Consider the following 20,700-nt stretch of genomic DNA (forward strand, 5'->3'; position numbering starts at 1 on the left):
AACAAACAACAATCAGAAGGAAAGGAATTTTAGGACACGTAAAGTAGATTAAGAAATCATGATTACATATTTATAATTGAGTTTATCTTTGCTCCTCACATGCATCAGCACACTATAAACACATCTCAAATTAGAGCAACACTGTTATCATCAAAATTCAAAACACATGGATTTAGAAACAGATCAGGCGTGGGTGCTTCAAATAAACGAGAAGCTCAAGAGCCATGAATCTTCATCAATGGAGATTCAAAAATGGACGAAGCATTGCATTTACGCAATACCATCCTGTGTTGCAGACCTGAACAAGAAGGCTTACAGCCCCCAAACGGTGTCGTTTGGCCCATACCATTACATGAAGAATCATCTGGTAGCCATGGAAGAGCACAAGCATAGAGCTCTGGTTCACTTTCTGAGGAGGTGTAACGGGAAGCCATTGGAGTTGCTGATTGAAAGCATGGCGAAAGTGGAAGAAGATCTGAAAGACTCTTACAAGCCATTTGATGATGATCGATGGAAGAATAAGAGTCATAGTTTCTTGAAGATGATGATTCTTGATGGGTGTTTCACGCTTGAAGTGCTAAGATTTGCAGATAGTGATGATAATGGTGGTGATTATGCAGATAATGATCCTGTTTTTAGTGGCCATGGAAGATTGCATGTAATGCCCTATATCAGACGTGATATGCTCATGCTTGAGAATCAGATTCCCATGGCGGTTCTTGAGATATTGCTTGAATTTGATGGAAACAATAACCAGGTATATATATTTGTTATTTTAAGAAAAAAATTGTTTCATATTACATGCATGTCATTTTAGATTTTCATAGCAACAATTAATGGCATTTTTCCTGTTTTATTAGCCATGAAGAAATATTTACTACTCCCTTTTAGAGGCATCAAAGTGTTGAAATAAAAAAGTGATAACCAAGCATCTCGAGGTTGACTCCAATTGGCTTTTAGTCAAAATGGCCTTTTTAAAACAAGCCATTATTATATTCCTCAAATTAAATCAATGGTCCAGTATATTAATATTTGTTATATATTCAAATAAAGAAGCCGTTTTGTTTATTATCTGTCCTTATTTTTTACTGAATTTATTCCCTTTATCTGACTCAACGCATGTTGTATATATGGATCATCATACAAAGGACCCAGAGTTCTTGAACAAGCTAATCCTCAAGTTCTTATGCGCCCACATTCCAATCCACAAAAGCTTCGGCAAATGCTTACACATCTTAGATCTCTTCAGAAAAAGCCTTCTTCAGCACGAACCCACTCACCCAACAATCATTCCCAAACAAATCATCGCATCAACCAAACTCCAACAAGAAGATGATGAACTCATCATTCCCTCTGCAAGAGAGCTTCAAGAATCCGGCATCGTCTTCCAGCCAAGCAAAAGCCACAGCCTCAAAGATGTCTCCTTTGATGGCGCCGCCGGAATCCTCAGAATTCCTTCAATCGTCGTAGACGATTTCACCGACACAACGTCGTTTAACCTCATAGCTTTTGAACGCATGCATGTTGGAGCAGGCAACGAGGTTTCTTCATTCGTGTTCTTCATGGATAACATCATCGATAACGAAGTTGATGTAGTGATTTTGAAACAGAAAGGGATTGTACAGAATGCTCTTGGAAGTGACAAAGCTGTGGCGAAGCTTTTCAACTCATTGTCTAGAGATCTCGCAGTGGCTCGTGAAGGAGGTTTGGATATAGTGCAAGTGAGTGTGTGTAGATATTGCAAGACGCCATGGAATAAGTGGAGAGCTGATCTCATTGAAACTTACTTCAGGAATCCATGGGCGATTGTGTCTCTTGCTGCTGCAATATTTCTGTTTGCGTTGACTGTCGTTCAGACTATGTATACGATTAATCCATTCAATCATGACGAGAACTCCAATCCATCTCCTCCGCCTAGGCCACCATTCTTTCCTAGACTTCCTCGTCATCATCTTTGAATTTGAGTTGTGATTCCGTGGTGGTGATTGTGCAATACTACAAAGAGAAAAATATCGAAGGGTTCGGAATTGATGGGCCATGTATTAATCTCTGAAGGATTTAGATTCTCATTGGTCAAACTCACCTATATATTATATATACCTGTGATTTGGTTTTGTCCATGTTTTTCTTAATTTGTTTATATTTCATGCTAAATTTTGATTGACGTGATTCAAATGAAATGACGAGACAAATAAGATATAGAGGGACTGCACTACTACAGAAAGGTGTATAATTGACACCCTACAATTGACGTTTATTTGAAAAAAATGACAAATAAAAAAGGTAGAGAATACTTGACAGTTTTTACGAAACAAGTGTCAAATATTTAAGTAAGATAACCGTCAAGTATATATATTTGACGTTTTTTATAAATAACCATCACATAAAGTTAAAATTTACACGTCGGTCTTCAATAAACAAACATCAAATTAATAGTAGAAAAAAAAATTAAATTTTTTCACATACTTAATGCTTGTTTTGAAATAACCGTCAAGTTTGTCTGTCATATACTTGATGGTTGTTTTAAAACAAGCGTCATATATGTAATACTTGATGGTTATTATGAAATAACCATCAAGTATTGTTATTTAAATTTCCTCCAGATTTCTTTTTCGCTCTCCATTTCTGCAAATCCTTCGTCTTCAGAAACAAACCCAGAGCCATCGAAATCCATTTTTCATCACTCTAACTGCCAAAAAACATATTTTCGGTCTCGATTCTTGAGGGGTTTTTGATTCTCGGCCTCCATAAGTCTCGTAGGCACTCGTTCGTTTGGATTCTCGGTCTTTATCACTGTGCAACAGACTCTCGTCTCTGTTTTTCTGCACAGTCAGTGTTCCCTCTTCTTGTTGAGGTAGGTTCTTGCTTTCCCAATCATTAATCTTCATTTTGAATGTATGGGTTGTTGATTTTGATTTTCATACGTAATAAATAATTTTTGTGTTATTTATTTTGATCTGCATTGTTGTTCTTCCCAGTGAGTGTTTGAAGTTTTGAGTTTTTGGGTACTTAATTATTGAATTAAGGGATCATCCAATTATTTTGTTGATATGAGGAGATTCATTAAGGATATGAAAATAGTATACCACCTAATTACCTTGTTTTTAATATTTTTGATATTTTAAATTGATATTTATATAGTGTTTGATGTGGTTTAATATGATTTTAATTAAAATTGAGTTTCTTATTAATGTTGTTATTATTGTCGTTGGATCATATATAGTCTCATTATGGATAACTTGATTTTTTTAAAGGCATAAGGACTTGGTAATACTCATTTTAAGCCGTTATATATACTATTAATTTTTTTTAAATTATTCTTGAATATAACTTTATGTGTTTGTTGTTGTGGATGCTGTTGTTGTTGTCATTTAGATTAATAAGAAGAGGGGATAAGGCTCGGGAAACTCTCTTTTTTAAGTTGTTATGCTGCCGAAATTATTTCAATGGCTAGCATTAAAATATAATTATTAGTTTTAAATAAGATTAAAGAGGGAATGTGCAAACATGTGGTTAGTGACTTATTGACTAATTGATCTTTGTATCTAATTCTCCCACTATCTAGGAGTAGTCAAAGTCACTAATCATATTTCCCTCTTAATCTTTCTAGGAATTATGGATAAGGAATGGATGTCTGTCAATCGTCTATCCAAGGAATATTGGGATGCGGTGGCAAATTTGTTAAGCTTGCAGTTAAGCATGCGGAGGATCCTACTAGGATTGTTTGCCCATGTTTAAAGTGTGGTCTTGTAAAGCGGGTTAGTCCAGATACTTGTGAAGAACACCTAGTGATTAATGGGATGGATCAAAGTTACAAGTGTTGGACAATGCATGGAGAGACAAGAGATGATATTGGTTGCAGCTAGAAGCATAGTGAAAGCTGTGCATCATCTCCTGATGATTTTGACACATGCACACTTGAGGAAGATTGTCTTGAACAGATGGCCAAAGCAGTTGAAGAGGACCTCGAGGATTATCCGAAAATGTTTGAAAAGTTGAAAAGTGATGCAGAGACACCATTGTATGCTGGTTGTAGTGCATCAAAGTTGTCAACAGTGTTAAAATTGTACAACATGAAGGCAAAACATGGATGGAGTAATGCAAGCTTTACTGAGTTGCTTGGGTATTTGAAAGTAGAATTACTTCCTAAGGAAAATGAGCTTCCTTGTCGAACATAGGATGCAAAACAAGTATTGCGATCAATTGGCATGAGTTATAAAAAGATACACTCGTGCCCTAATGATTGCCTTTTATTTCGGAATGAATATGCATTGTTAACCGAGTGTCCGAAGTGTAATGCCTCACGCTACAAGCAGAACGGATCAAGTCCTGCGAAAGCACTATGGTATTTTCCAATCGTGCCTAGATTTAGACACATGTATAGCAGTGCAGAAATTGCGAAAAACTTAACATGGCATGCGGATGAAAGGATAAAAGATGGCATGCTTCGTCATCCTGCTGATTCTCCATAATGGAGAAAGATTGATTATGAGTGCCCTGAATTTAGGGAAGATAGTAGGAATCTACGCCTTACATTGTCTACCGACGGGATGAATCTTCATGGGATTCAAAGTAGTAGCCACAGCACTTGGCCAGTCATTTTAGTGATTTATAACCTTCCTCCATGGTTTTGTATGAAACGCAAGTATATGATGTTGTCCATGCTAATTGCGGGACCCAAGCAACCTGGGAATAACATAGACATATATTTGGCTCCTCTAATTGATGACTTAAAGATCATGTGGGAGTCAGGTATAGAGGTATATGATGGGTATAGAGAAGAAAGATTTAATTTAAGAGCTATGCTCTTTGGTATAATCAATGACTTTACTGCTTATGGCAATCTGTCAGGGTATAGCATTAAAGGGCAACTTGGATGCCCTATTTGTGAAGAGGGAACACATTCTATGAGGCTTCAGCATGGGATGAAGAATGTTTACCTCGGCCACCGTAAGTTTTTACACCAAGAACATCATTATCGATGGTTGAGAAAAGCATTCAATAGAAATCCAGAAGAAGGTAAGACACCTTTGCCGTTAACTGGTGATGAGTTGTTTGAGAAGATTAAAGATTTGGATATTGAATTTGGCAAACCATTTGCAAGGCACCTTGGGACAACCGGATGGAAGAAGAGATCTATTTTCTTTGAACTCCCTTATTAGACCACCTTGGATGTTCGGCATTTTCTTGATGTCATGCATATTAAAAAAAATGTTTGTGAGAGTCTTATTGGGACTTTACTCCAAGTGTCAGGAAAAATAAAAGATGGCATAAAAGCAAGGTTGGACATGGTCTCTTTAGGAATAAGAGAAGAATTAGCACCTCAAGATAAGGGGAACCGTACCTTTCTCCCTCCGACAGTTTATACGCTATCTAAGAAAGAGAAAACTGCATTTTCTGAGTTCCTTAATATAGTTAAAGTTCCTGAGGGTTACTCTTCAAACATAAAAAATATTGTATCAATGAAAGATTTGAAGTTGAAGGACTTAAAGTCTCACGATTGCCATGTTTTAATGGAGGATTTCATTCCAGTTGCTATACGTGCAATTTTACCCCCTAAAGTATGAGGGACGATCACTAAGTTATATTTGTTTTTCAAGTCCATTTGCAGTAAAGTGATTAACCCACATAAGTTGCCAAGGTTGCAAGCTCGAATTGTATTAACACTATGTGAGCTTGAGATGTATTTTCCACCGGCATTCTTTGATATTATGATCCACCTAACTATTCACTTAGTTAGGGATGTTCAAATGTGTAGGCCTGCTTATTTAAGATGGATGTATCCTATTGAGCGCTATATGAAGATTTTGAAAGGCTATATGAAAAATTGAAGTCGACTGGAGGGTTGTATTATTGAACGGTATATTTGTGAAGAGGCTATTGACTTTTATACTGAATACTTGAGTCATATTAGCTATGTTGGGCTTCCAAAGTCTCGACATATGGGTAGAATAAGTGGAGAGGGGATCATGGGAAACAAAGTCATTACTATGTCAAGTGTACAGTGGGAGCAAGCCCACTTATATGTGTTGCACAATACTGAAGAGATTGAAGAGTATGTAGACAAGCATATGGCTAAACTTAGGAGGGACAATCTCCATAAATCAGAAATTTGGTATGCTAGGGAACACAACAAAACTTTTACAAGATGGTTTAAGGAGCACATTCTTCAAAAGTTAAATGTTAATTCCAATTCAGTTTCTAACAAATTGAGATGGTTAGCTAACGGTCTAAGCAAACAGGCCATTTCTTACACTGCTTACCTTGTCAACGGATACACATTTTATACAAGGGAGCAAGATAATAGGAGCACAATGTAAAATAGTGGTGTAACTCTTGTAGCTCATTCCATGCATATTTCCAGCACTAAGGATAAAAATTCTATCTATGCAAATATGTCATACTTTGGTGTAATTGAGCATATATAGGATTTAGATTACATATCCTTTCGAGTTCCAGTCTTTGGGTGCAAGTGGATTAATCAAAAAAATGGCTTGAAATTTGATTACCAATTTGGCTTTGTACAAGTCAATTTAAACAAGGAAGGGTATAAGGATGAGCCTTTTATTTTAGCGTAACAAGCCAAACAAGTGTTTTATGTCCCTGATCCTGCTAATAAGGGGTGGTCTATTCTTATGTTACATAAAAAATAAATGAAAATGTAGCAATTGAAGATGACCCATTCGAAAGGACATCAAATCAAAGTAACGACACTATTGATGAAGCTCTATACATGAGAAATGATCACAATGAAGGCATTTGGATTTCAAAGAGGGGTAAATTATTTCAGTATAAGAAGAAAATATTTCAAGGAGGGGGAAGTAAAAAACCCAAGTCAAGGAAACGAAAAAGAGCAACTTGAACATGTAACCTTTGAATTAATTATGCCATTTTTGTTTCATGTTTGAATTAATATAGTCGATTATATTTGAATTAATCATGGTTGATTAATTTTGGAATTTTGTTGTGTTAACAGGTAAATGGCTTCAAATTCTGAGTCCACTGAAATCCCTCTATCAGATCCCGCTACAACTTCTACTGATGCTCCATCGTCACAACAAAAATTGGAACAGGAATATTACAATATCCAGCGAGGCCTAACAATAATGAAAGAAGTCACAAAAACAAGAGCAGAAGGGAAAAAAATATCAGTGCAGTAGAACAAGAAAGGCCAAGCCATCCAATCTATAAAGTTTATAAGTTATATTGGGGTTGTGGCAAAGACAACTGTACCTATCACGCAAAAATCTTGGCGCAAAGTTGATTAAGCCATGAAGGACATTGTTTGAGAGACTGTATCTGTAAGTTGCATTTGACTAAGTTATATTCTATTATAATATTTTAAATTGATGCACCTAACATATTTATTTTATTTTACAGTCAGGATTTGAAATAGACGAGAGCAAGAAGGATTTTGTCCTTCAAAAGGCTGGGAGGGCATTACGGTCTTTTAGACATTTTATTACACAAAAATATTTGAAAGACCCTGATGCTGAATTTGTAGCCCAAGTTCCTCCCCTATTACAGCCTTTAGTAAAGCAAGAAGATTGGGATGCTTTTATTGTCTCTCAGCGCGAGAAGGAATTTAAGGTATTTATGTTTCTAAAATTTAAATTTTAGTGCCTTTTATTGAATATATCTATGTGTACTAACAAGATATTTTTGTTATTGATTAAAGGAACTGAGCACCCAAAATAAGAAGAGAGTGGCCAAGAATGAATACCCTTATAGAGCAGGGAGGTTAGGGTATGCAGGCGTGGAGTAGAAAGAAGTTGAGGCTGAGGAATCGGATGTTACCATATCCCGCCAAAGACTCTGGGCATTGGCACGAACAAATAAAGATGGAGTGATTGACAACCCTCGTGTGAAAGAGGTTGCTAAAAAAATTGTAAGTGTTATTCTTATCTATCAATTAATAAATGATTATTAAAAGGCATACTAATTAGCTCTACTTTTCACAGGATTCCCTCTCTTAAGAAGTATCATAGGGCAAGCTTCCTAAGCATGAGGATATCTTAGCTAGAGCGTTGGGGACCCTTAACCACCCTGGTCGTGTTTGGGGTGTTGGCTTCAGTGTCACAAAGAAGCAATACTTTAGCAAGATTAAGAAGCGAACATCGGCTTCTTCATCCGAGGTCTAAGAGTTGAGAGAAGAGCAAGCTGTTATGAAGCAACAGCTAGAAGCCCAAGCGAAGTTAATTAACATGCTATTGAAGGGCCAGATCCCTGGGAGGCTTTTGGGTGACGTTAGCCCCAGCAGAAAAGATAGCTGCACAGTCCCTTCAGACAAAATACCCGAGGTAATGCATTTTCTCTTTTAAATTTGCTCAACTAATTTTTTTATCTAAACAACTAATGCTATTCATTTATTTAGGGAGAGAATGACTGTAACTGTTTAGCAGACGATCCGTCACACAAAGTAGTTGCAACGGGACGCGTGTATAACATTGCCGAGGACACAATCCATAACCTTCCCCTCCCGCCCAATTGCATTAGGGTTTCCTTGCTTGTTGTAATCGACCCTAAGTATCCATTACCTTATCCTACTGATGAGATGCAGACGGTAGGAGATGCGTTGGGGAGCTTCGTTGTATGGCCCAGTCACCTTGTTATGGTTGGTACACCAAAGCCGACAAAGGACCCCTTACCACCAAAAAAAAGGTATATATGATTTATATAATTATTTAAAATCTTTAATATATATATATATATATATGTCTAACTTTTTCATTGTATAGCCAAGGGGAAAAGCAAATTGAAGGGTAAGGTGTCGGGCCATACTAAAGAGTCAGTCACGGTTTCACAACATGCAGTGCCTATGCCTGTTGTAGAAAATAAATTCCGTGACTCTCTTGAGACCTATGCTTCAGCTACGAGGATGATTCATCAAAAGCCGATGGGGGATATCATTAATTTTGACAATGGACTATTTGGTATAGCATCATTTGAAGTCGTTCGGGATGAAATTTTGAATGAAATCCTCAAGCACGATATGGTGAGCATTAGTTTGATGACTTTCTACATGAGGTAATTCTTCAACATTTATTAGTTAATTTCTTGAATTATTTATGTGTGTGAGTATGCAAGCATATTAACTTGTATATTTTTTCACCCAAGTCACCTTTATACCTCATTCGTGGTTCCTAGTGGCCTTGAGTCAAAGATCAAGCTGGTTAATCCTCATGATGTCTCTCCCCACAATAATATTACAAAGGAAGCCCTTGAAAATCAAGCAAGAATGCTTTCGAATCAATTTCGAGAAAGGGGAGCAGCGAAGGATACTTTATTTCTTGCTCCTTACTGCCAAGGGTGAGTTGTTAATATTTGTTACGAGTAAATATTTTTTTTATATTTATTTGTTTGGTAACATGTGCTGTTTCTTGTTAGGGGACACTGGATGCTTATTATGGTTAATCCCGTTGCTCTAAAAATATGATATCTCGATCCCCTTAATGGAGAGCCAAGCAACAGGGAAGATATAGTGGTACTTTTTAATGAGTAAGTTGAATTTTTTTACTTGTTATTTCTTTTTAATTTTAGTTTTCATTCATATATATTTCTCACATTCATTCCATAATTCCTTCTTAGAGCTGTGGTATTGTATCGCACTGCAACCGACATGACTGTGTCCCCTAAGATGAGGGCATTCAAATCTTCAGAGAAAAGGGTCACTGTTAAGGTATTCGTTTAATTAGTCAAATTTTTAATCAAGAAATTGTCTCATTATATTTTACAATTTCATTGATATGTGTTTTTTTATAGTGTCCATTCCAGCCAGATCAGAGCAATGATTGTGGTTATTGCTTGATAAAATTCATGAAGGACATTATCACTTATGCCCCTACCACATTATCTAACAAGGTATATATATAAAATTTAATTACACTTCAATTATAAATTTTAAACAATTTTAATTAGCTACCTATTAACTTGAAATTGTTGTAACTATTTGCTTACAATACTTCGAGGACGTCTATTGCGTTCGTTATACGACTACACATGTAGAAGAGGTCCTTGAAGAGGTGGCTCAATGTGTTTTCAATATGTGGGTTGCAACAGTAGTTAGGCCGGTACAATAGTTAGTTACATTTATATACACATTTTTGGGCCAATTTTTATAGGATAGGCCACTTAATTTTGAAACATTAGTTTGCAAATAAGTTTAGATTTTAAGGTTAAATATATAGGAATTTTTATGTTAATTAGATAGGAGATACTATTACAAACATTCATTATATTGCATTATTTTCATTGCTGGCTGGCTATTTTTTTATCTTTATCTGTATCTTTATGCAGGGGGCTGCTTTAAAAGCAGCCATCATATTTAAAAAAATTATGTCATTAATACTTGACGGTTATTTCAAAATAACCGTCAAGTATCAATATAGTTGATGCTTGTTTCAAAACAAGCATCAAGTATTTGTAAATACTTGACGGTTATAAGGAAATAAGCGTCAAATATTTATGGCCAAAAGAACTGGCAAGTTTTGGCCATAAATACTTGACGCTTGTTTCAAAACAAGCGTCAAGTATTTATTCTGGGAAGTGTATATTTACTTCATATACTTGACAGTTTTTTTCAAAGAATCGTCAAGTATAAGATTAATACTTGACGGTTTTTAACCGTCAGGTATTTTTTTTTAATATATGTCGCACCCTTACTTGACCGTTAAAAACCGTCAAGTATTGTGAAAAATAAACGTCAAGTATGGGTATTTTCTGTGGTAGTGCTGAAGACATAATGTGAAATATCTAGATATGTAAAAATAAAATTTATAGCAAGCCATAATATTTATAAGTTATGAATAGTGTGTATATATATATATTTATTTATTTATGAATTAATATCTAACATGCAATTTTTAAATTAATATGTAAGGGAATTGCACGTGACATAAGATTTATATTCCCATGACCCGTAGACAGAATTCGAAAACCAAAATCACAGCGCCTTGATTTCATTAATCAAATAAGCCTCCCACGTAACACTGTGGGCTTGGGCCTGGACTATGACTTTATCCATTAAGGGAGGACTAACTTATAAACCCAACAAATAATCCTGGAATAAAACTTCAATTTGCATCCTTAGAAATATAAGGATTAAGTTAAAATGAGTTAAAATTTAAAGATTGAGTTATAATTGAGATAAAATTATAGAGAACACTTGTATCAAAAAAATTATAGGGATCAAATAATTAATTTTTTGATAACTTTTATATTAATTTAATCAAAATACAAATTATTGAAATGACACGCACATATATCCACACAGACTGATATATTAATAATTTAAGCGAAATACAAATTTATGTCAATAGTAATTAGTTGGCCCCCAAAAAAGGGAGAATCACATTAAGAACCTGAAAAAATTATTCATTAATAATTAAGATACATATCTTTTTGTTCAAGTGAGAACATAGACTTACTTTTTCTCAAATGGAACTCGTTATTGGTACTTGTCTGCAAGTTTCTTCTTAGGTCTTTGGATATGATTTTCTCAAAAAAAAATGTCATTAGTAATTAAGATATCAAGATCTTTGTAACAGATAATAGCATTGTCATTAGCCAATATATATATATATATATAATTAAATAAATAAATATTATTTTATTTTATCCACTTCACTTGCTATAAATAAAAACTCTTGTGATTTATTAAACTCGAGTAGCAACTTAGTGGTGTTATCGCCTGATATATTTTTTTTTTCCCGTTCTTGGTAATAGTTTTATATATAATACAAGAACATTACGCACAGAAGATACATATAAAGCGTGAGCATGGATGCTGAAAAACCAGAAAACAATATTTCAAAGGTACGTCTTAGTTTACATTTTTAGATTCTCGTACGTTTATTTATGGTTTGCAATATAAATAAAATGATTATTATATACCAACATCGATCTTTATTGCTTCAATTTCAGGACCCGTTTGAATGTTACACTCAAGTTTTTTCATTGGAATGGAGTCCTTTCATCGTTCGTCATGAATTTTCAACGTTTAAAAAGAGATTTCTCCAATGGAAATTTTCCAAATCATGATGAATTTTTGGAGGTTTCTCAAGAAAATCAAGATTTCCACGCCAAGGTAATTACCACAATCTCTAGCTCTCTTTCTAATTAATCAATATCAAATCTAATTTATTCATTAAGAAATAAATATTCGATGGAGTTTATTGTGAGTTCTACACACACACACACACAATTATTCTTGAGAACCTTTTCCACTTATTTCATTATTTGATTAGACAATGCTCATTTTTTATTCTTTAAAGAATTAAAACGTTCGACTTTCAAGAACCAGCTCGGGGGAAACGAAAATATATCATCCCTTTAATATTGATAATATATTATTATTATTATTATTATTCTCACTTCCCAATGTTATGAGAAAAACGCGCTATATATATTGATATCACCGCTGGCATATAAATCAGAGGTTAATATATTACTGAGAGCACTAAAATTTTTCTTTTTATGCAGGATGGGATGAACACTATCGTCACGTCACAAGAGATTGTTTCGAATTCTGAATTTTCAGAAAATTCTGCTACTAAAGACACTGGAATGGATAATTTACAATTAGAAAACAATAATGCTTCCCTAAGTATTGATGATTATATTGCTGATAGCAACTTTGGGGGAATTTGTTTTATATTGCAGGAGAATTTTCAAGAAGATCAAGATTGTGATGCCAAAGTAATTAATTAATCACTATATATATATTTGCTCCTGTTGCCTCAATTATAATATTATATCTTGAGTTCATATGGTGTTATTTGCATCATCATCGTGATCATCATTGATTTTTGTTTCATGTGCAGGGTTGGATGAATCGAAATTCAGTTCAATCTAACTTGGACATTGAAAATGGTGTAAGTATAACATCATCTCTATGCGAAGCACCTAATCAAACGTGCAGGGTTTCACTTTCTGCAAATCATGAGATGGCGAATGTGGAAAATCAATTCATTTCTGCAGCCACACATGCCAGCAAAGATATCCAAATGTCAAGTATGATGGCGAATTCCTCATTAACTTATCAATTTCCAATTCATCAACATCAAAGTTTTGGCCATTCTCACCCGTTCATTCAATTGTCAACACCCCCAAATAAGAGGTTTGTTTCTTTTACCTGTTCTCTTAAGGATAATTGAAGGATTTATTTCTTGAATCAAAGCAAATTCAATGGATTTCTCAACATTCTAGTTCAGCTTAAGAGAAGTTTATGTATTTCCGGAAAAAAAAAACAAGTAAAATATGTGTCATTTCATTTAATATTATTTTTTAAATGCATTTAATTGAGGAAAAAAAAGTATTTTGGAGGATACATTAATTAATAAATTTTATTTTAAAAAAGGAATCATCATTACGGATTAAGTCATTAATTTGACTCCTCTTTAATTTTATTATTTCCTTCATTGGTCATTTCATTATAGCTGCTTTTAATCAGTTTTGTATGTCTTTATAGGCGGAAGACATCAAGCATCAAAAAGTGCAATTGTAAGAAGAGCCAATGTCTGAAGCTGTAAGTCTCCTTTGTATGCCTATATTAATAATTATGGTATCAATTATCATTACTTTATGTGAGATACATATACATACATACATACATACATACATATATATATATATATATATAATATTATTATTAATAATAAATCAAATTTGTTTTGTTTGTCTCTGTAGTTATTGTGGATGTTTTGCTGCTGGAGAATTATGTGGTCAGAATTGCAATTGCCAAGGCTGTTTTAACATATCCAAATATGAAAATAACATTATTATGGAGAGAGAGAATTGGATTTTATGTCATAATCCATTGGCATTTGTAAGTTTTTTTTATCAATTCATGGGCTTAAAAAGATAAATTATTATTCATTAAATTGATTACTCTCTCTTTTTTGCGATTAATTGTCTCAATGATTTCATTATTTTCCTCTTTGTAGGAGGACATTGCTGTTCAAGGAAAATATGGAAGAGGGTGCCATTGCGTAAAGTCAAATTGTTCAAATGGATATTGCCCTTGTCACAAGGTAATTAATTTATTTTTTATCTTGTGCATTTTATTAAGATTTGTTTATCAAATTAGTTAATGACATGATTGGGTCTTGGATACAAATTATTTTAAAATTCAATAGTAATTCAAAATTAATTCTTGTTAACAATTTTCTGTTTACTCCATGAAGAGAAAAGCTGGATGTTCAGGTACATGCCGATGTGAAATTTGTGATAATTACTACGGCAGCAAAAACGGTAAGAATTTTCCATACGATCATCTTTTGTGAGTTCCTACGTGTTTTCATTTTTGTTTGATAATTATCAGTATATACTTCCTTCGATCTTAATTATATATTTGTTGCTTAAAAAAATTGTGTGATCTTAATATAAATCAATTTTCAAGAGTTTATGTAACATTAATTTTTTTTCCAAATATGCCCTTCTTCTCAATTTCCAATAAGATGATAGGAGCATGTTTTTTTTAATTTATGGTATTTATAAAAATCAAAGCAATTTTCAGGCAATTTTAACGATATAATTAATTTTTCTGTTCCTGTGAATTAGTTTAAGTGACTTATAATAGGAATTGGGTTCCCTCCAATCCTTGTTATAAGGTGTCTTCTAGAAAAATTTCTTGATTCTTAATATAAATCAAACAGAAGGTTATTAATTAATTAATATTTTTCAATTTTACCCCTAGCAAATTACTAAAAGGAGAATTTAATTACAATTCCATGTTTCATATGGCTTTTTCTTTCTCTCTCTTCAATAGAAGCAAAGTTAGATTTTTTTTAATTTTAAAACAGATTTAATGAGTTAACCACCCTCCATATTAAGAAAAGATGAGTTCAAAGATCTCATTTGAGAATTAAATCCTACGATCTTCATTAAAACAGGACGGGAAGGACAAGTCAAGAATAAAACAACAATAATGACAAATCATAGAAATCCATTTTATGATCTGCAACAACCAACATCATTGCAACTCCAAAGGTATATTATCCTTATTATTACTACCACTATTATTATTTGTTTCTGCAGCCAAGTGAAGAATGGAAGAGAATGCTGCGAAGAAGATGGTGAAATGTGGAGAACTAGAACTCTTTACCATCGGTCTCTTGTCCAATGAGCTTCATTCTCTCTTGTAGAGAAATATTATATGATGAATTTCAAATGGCTTCTTTTTCGGACATGGATGTAGTTGGATGTGGTTTCTATGATAAAATGAATCGAGTACTTGTTGATTGTTTTATTTTTTGTGTGCTTGGTCATTGGTGATTAGTGGGTGTTGGAATTACTAATCTGTCCTTAATGGAATTCGGGTCATTATGTAAAATTAACGAGCAGATATTTGATATACATTGGTTTAATGAGGTTTGACCAAAATTAGAGAATTGATTGAGAATTAATTTCTAATTAAATCCAAATCAAGAAGTTTACCTCTGCATTTAACATAGAATATTTCATCACAATCATCCCCTCTATTATGAGGCGTGAATTAGGAAGATTGATATTTCCTGTTTTGTGGTAGTCTCACACGCTATCAATATATAGTAGTGAGTGGTTGAAGAAAAAACTTATCCCAATACGAATGTTTGATCTCTTTTCACTATTTGTTCTTCTCTCCATCTGTTTCTGTTGTGTACTAAAAATAAGGACTCTAGTATTTCTATCTCACCATAGATAGTCAAGTACAGCATGAATAGTGAGTAGACAGTCAAGCAGAGCATCAAGTAGACCTTGCAAATACCTAGATCCGGTAAGACTCTAATTTAACTCTTCTTTCAGATTATTATTTGTTTATCATATCCTTTAGCAGAGTTTTGGGGAATGCCAGTAGAAATGGAAAATAGTGTATGCGGCTTCAATATTCGATATATGCTACACATTAAATTTTATTATTATCTGATGTATGCTTTAAAATTTGAATTTATTCTTCATTAATTAATAATGGGTAGAATTTCAATTAATATATATTTTTTGAGAAAACAAGTAAACCCTTTAATATTCATATATAGATGAATAGAATTGAAATGAAAAATGAGACTCCTTACATGAAATGAAGAGCCCATTAGTTTCGGATAAAAAAAAAATAAGTTACTCTTAGTTTAGAGATTTCATAAAAAAATTGTTTTGTAAATATTTTACATAATGCCAATATTATTTTATGTTTAGTTACAATAATAATAAATTATTATTATTTAGTTATTTTTAGATTATATGATATGTATTTATAAAAATAATTTATTATATCATTATTTAAACATTTTATAATATCTTCATCTTCCGTATTTTATGACATTCTCTCTTCCCTTATCAATTTATTTATTTGGGAGAATGATAAGTAAGACCCCATAAGAACATTAATATCAAATTAGAATTTTTTAATGCTGATGTTTTTAAATTTCAGTATTACTTTTCTCATATTTTAGTACTAAAAGTCTTAATTTGACAACAACGCTCTCACAAGATTCTTTCTTGTCATTCTTTCTATTTTTGGGTTACAAGTAGGGCTACAAATTTATGTGACTCTTTCTCATTAGAAAGATTCGCATCAGCATTAGCGCCGACTTCTTTTAGAACTCTCGTCTTCTCAGAAAATAAAATAAAATTATAAAACCATTCCTCGTTTGTTGATTTCGGGGTTAATTACTTTTTCAGGATTTAGAAGAAAGGCGTATTCTATACTCTCAAGTAAGTTGTGTATTTTGTTCATGTTCCAGTTTCATCTTTATTTAGTGTATGATCACAAAGAATGAAGGAATGTTATTTAATTTAGTTGGTTTGATCGTTCGTGTGTGTGTGTGTGTGTGTGTAATCTCCCTATGAATGCATTTGAGTTTTATAAAACAAACTTGCGATACTGCTATTCAACAATTTTGTATTAATTCGGAATACGGAGCAATCGTTTATCGGGTTTCTTTGTTTGTAGATTTCATATAGTAAAATTTCTTCTTCATTGCCAGTAAAATTTTGGTCACTAGAGGTTTTTTCATGTTAAATTTCATGTGCCATCATTTACCATTTTCTCTTGCTCTTCTATAATTTCTAATTGTTTAATCTTTTTCTTTTCCTTCAACTTATCTTTTATGCACTTCCCAATAATTAACATTTTGTTCTATGCAAATGGAATTAGTAGGATAATTTATGTGATTATATATTTATCTCTAATAGCATAATACTCTGTTTGCATTATTGCTTACAGCTCAAAGAATGAAATTATCAGAAGATATGATCTATGAAATATTTTCCTGGCTCCCAGCAAAATCAATATGCAGATTCAAGTCTTGTTCCAAGTCCATCTATAAGTTGACACAAGAAACATACTTTGCCTTGAAGCAATCTCAACATTCCATGACTATGAATGATTCTTGCCTCTTTATTCAGCCATATGAGCATTATTTTTTGGAATCATTCAAAACTGAACCATATGCATTGCCTGGAGAGGAGAAACTTTCTGGCGCTCCGAAAGATTTCCTTCGGTTTCTTTCTCAAACGTGTTTGAAAATTCTAGCCTCTAGTAATGGTTTGCTTCTCTGTCAAAGACTAACAACAAAAGAAAAACAACTATATGTCTGTAATCCTATTACAAAATCATGCTTGGACATTCCCTTCCCAACCAACTTGATAGAAGATACTGGTTCTGATGAGGTGAAATTCTTATTAGAATGTGATGATGATGAAGAGGAATACAAGATCATTCTTGTTGAGTATACCGATTCAAGTTATAAGTGCAAAACTTTTATGCCAAAAGAAGGTGTTTGGAAATCAAGAGGAGGAGGCTTCTTTGATAGAACGTTTTGTGGATACCACAACATATGTGACCCTCCTTTAATCCAGAAGGGAGCCATTCACTTAATGATAAATAGTGAATATTATACTCCAGAAAGTATGACAATACACCACCTTGCGAGTGGCTCATCAAGATTCCTTGGACTTCCATTAGAAGCCTTTGAGTATCCTGGTCCATACATTTATTTGGAACTTGGGATTTTCAAGTGGGGCAAAGTTTATGATGAGTCAATTTGTTTTGTGACATTATTCGAGGATTTAATTTTTAGCATATGGGTGTAGATTATGAATCGAGTTCTTGGTCAAGGTATTTAACAATAAATTTGGAAGAATTATTGGGGTTGCGTTCTGTTGTTACTGGATTTACAATTATGAATGGCACTTCTTTGATATTTGCTACTATATCGAATGTGTATAAGTATGATTTAGTTGGTGAAAGAAAGAAGACGAAGCTTGAACTCGAACATATTAGCATGCTTGGATCTGAAATTGTTAAATGGGACTTCATTTCTTTTTCACCTACCCTTCAATCATGTGGCCTTGGTGCAACAACTCTTTCTCTTTGAGATAAGAAACAATATCATGATTTCTGAAGTTTGATTATTTGATTTCTTTGTAAAAGAATTATATTTTTAGTAATAGTGTTTACTTTCTACTTTCTAGTGAAGGTTTATTATTTTGTGTTTAATATTCTTCTTTCAATAAATTCAGGCAGTTGTTAGGCAGCGAGTGGTTCTCGGATAACTATTGTTGGCAACAATACTTATAAATTATTATATATGAAATACATGTACCTTCAATATCCATTTGACTCAATCCCATAATTTCAACCCAACCGACTGCGCCAATGGATAACAATATAATATGATAATTTTAAAATAGAAAACTTTATTTTATTTTTTAAAATAAAAACAATTTATAATATGATAAGAAAAAATGTATGCACATAGTCTTATATATTTAAGGTACTTGTTTTTAATTAAATCAAAACATATACATCATTTATAAATTATTTATTCGTTAATAAATTATTATTATTAATACTAGAAACAAATTAAAATTCATTTTTTAATTTAATTTGATAAAAGTATAATAAGTATATAAGAATAAATATGTAAGTCTTACCTAATATGATAATTGATAATATATTGTTTATAATAATAATTTATAGTTGATAATAAAAAAGTATATTTTATTTTATTAATATAATAATGATATCTCTAATACTTTCAAGATAACTTCCTCTTATCTCTTGTTTTTCTCTCTCATTATTATCTTAACTCTTTTGTTTTAATATATCTCTAAATTTTCTCTCTCAGGTATCTCAACCATTATCATAACTTTCTCCAACTGAAAAATTAATAAAACTCCTTCTATCCCTCCAAACTTCTTCTCCAGGATTATTATTTATTTATAATATCCTTCATATTATTTTGACAATTTTTTTTGTTCATTATTACCTACAGGTCAAAAAAGCAGAGAGTTATTGATCCGGTTGATTATGAATCTGTTGATCAAGTTGAGTTTTAGATAGTCTAAGAGGTTAAAGAGTCCTGAGTTTGATGATGATGATGATGTTCCAAGTTTTGAGAATATTAATTTGCAAGTTAGTCACTTCTTGGATCAAGTCCTAATCAAGGTCCATGTTTACATTTTAAGATTCTCGTATTGGCTATGGCCTGTGGGATTCATAATGCATAAGATAGGAAAAGATCAACATCATTAAAAAATTTTAAAAATTTACATATGACAAGAAGAAATTTAATTAATGAATATTCATCCAGAATTTTCAATCGTTGGATTCTCTTCCACAATATTAGTATTGGATATATTAAAAACATGAAATAAAGAAAAAATTATAGACTTTTTGAAGAAAAAATATAGATTTAACCTAACACTATATTTTGCCAACTATTGCTAACATTTAAAATTAAAGAAAACTATTATTTTTATTAGAAATCAGTTACTTTTATTTGTTTTGAAACATAATTTGAAATTGAAATATAAAATATAAAGTTTGGCCTAATCTTATCCTTAATAATAATATTAACTAAATCATTTAGCGCTACAATTTTTTAGGGTTACAATAAGGGCTACAATTAAAAAGATCCAAATCAGCATTAGCTATTGCTGACTTCTTTTAGAATTATCGTCTCCACATAAAAAATAATAATATAAAACCATCCTCTGTTGTTGATTTCGGGTGAATTTTCAGGATTGTGAAGAAATGCGAATTTTATACTCTCAAGTAAGTCATGTGTTTTGTCCATGTTCGTGTTTCATATTTATTTAGTATATAATCTTTAATTCTCCTCCATCACTATTAACACAAAATTCTGCACAATAATGGCTTCCTTATACAGTTAATTTCTGTACATGGCATATTTAATTATGTCCTCAGAAATAAGTAGAAGTTTTAGATATTCATAAATAAAGAATGTTATTTAATTAATTTGATCATGTGTGTTTATATATATAAATTAAACAAATAATCTCCCTATGAATGCATTTGAGTTTTTTTATAACAAAACCTACAATACTGTTGTCCATAATTTTGTATTAGGAATGGAAAATGACTGTCTGAAAATGATAACGTTTTGTTCATAGATTTTACGGTGCGTATAATCTGCGTGATTATATATTTATCTCTAATATGATACTGTTTTGTTTGCATTAGAATGAAATTAACAGAAGATAGGATGTATGAAATGCTTTCTTGGCTCCCACCAAAATCAATATGCAAATTCAATGCTTTCTTGGCTCCCACCAAAATCAATATGCAAATTCAAGTCTTATTCCAAGTCCATCTCTCAGTTGACGCAAGAAACATACTTTGCCTTGAAGCAATCTCAGCATTACATGACTATGAATGATTTCTGCTTCTTTATTCAGCCACATCCTTTCTGTTTTCGA

At 32.6% G+C, this 20,700-nt stretch overlaps 2 protein-coding genes across 2 annotated transcripts; both read left to right on the top strand.

Annotated features, from left to right (window-relative positions):
• Positions 1 to 223: 223 nt before the first annotated feature.
• On the top strand, positions 224 to 2,023 carry LOC129317679 (UPF0481 protein At3g47200-like). Its single transcript, XM_054962029.1, has 2 exons — positions 224 to 757; positions 1,149 to 2,023. The coding sequence occupies exons 1-2, from the start codon at positions 239 to 241 to the stop codon at positions 1,956 to 1,958; spliced, it is 1,329 nt and encodes a 442-aa protein (XP_054818004.1). The 5' UTR covers positions 224 to 238; the 3' UTR covers positions 1,959 to 2,023.
• Positions 2,024 to 13,513: 11,490 nt separating this feature from the next.
• Positions 13,514 to 18,069, top strand: LOC129317372 (uncharacterized). Its single transcript, XM_054961706.1, has 4 exons — positions 13,514 to 13,525; positions 13,944 to 14,030; positions 14,184 to 14,250; positions 17,201 to 18,069. The coding sequence occupies exons 1-4, from the start codon at positions 13,514 to 13,516 to the stop codon at positions 18,067 to 18,069; spliced, it is 1,035 nt and encodes a 344-aa protein (XP_054817681.1).
• The last annotated feature ends 2,631 nt before the right edge of the window (positions 18,070 to 20,700 follow it).

This window comes from Prosopis cineraria, unplaced genomic scaffold (genome assembly GCF_029017545.1).
Source record: "Prosopis cineraria cultivar Desert tree isolate PC_DT_omini unplaced genomic scaffold, ASM2901754v1 PC8, whole genome shotgun sequence".
Taxonomy (NCBI): Eukaryota; Viridiplantae; Streptophyta; class Magnoliopsida; order Fabales; family Fabaceae; genus Prosopis; species Prosopis cineraria.

Excerpts from the sequence above, each read along its gene's own strand:
- LOC129317679 (XM_054962029.1), top strand. The coding sequence starts at position 239 with ATGGAGATTCAAAAATGGACGAAGCATTGCATTTACGCAATACCATCC. Across the intron at positions 758-1,148 it reads TTGATGGAAACAATAACCAG|GACCCAGAGTTCTTGAACAA; the intron begins GTATATATATTT and ends CATCATACAAAG.
- LOC129317372 (XM_054961706.1), top strand. Across the intron at positions 14,031-14,183 it reads GATATTGCCCTTGTCACAAG|AGAAAAGCTGGATGTTCAGG; the intron begins GTAATTAATTTA and ends TACTCCATGAAG. Across the intron at positions 14,251-17,200 it reads TTACTACGGCAGCAAAAACG|CTCAAAGAATGAAATTATCA; the intron begins GTAAGAATTTTC and ends TATTGCTTACAG.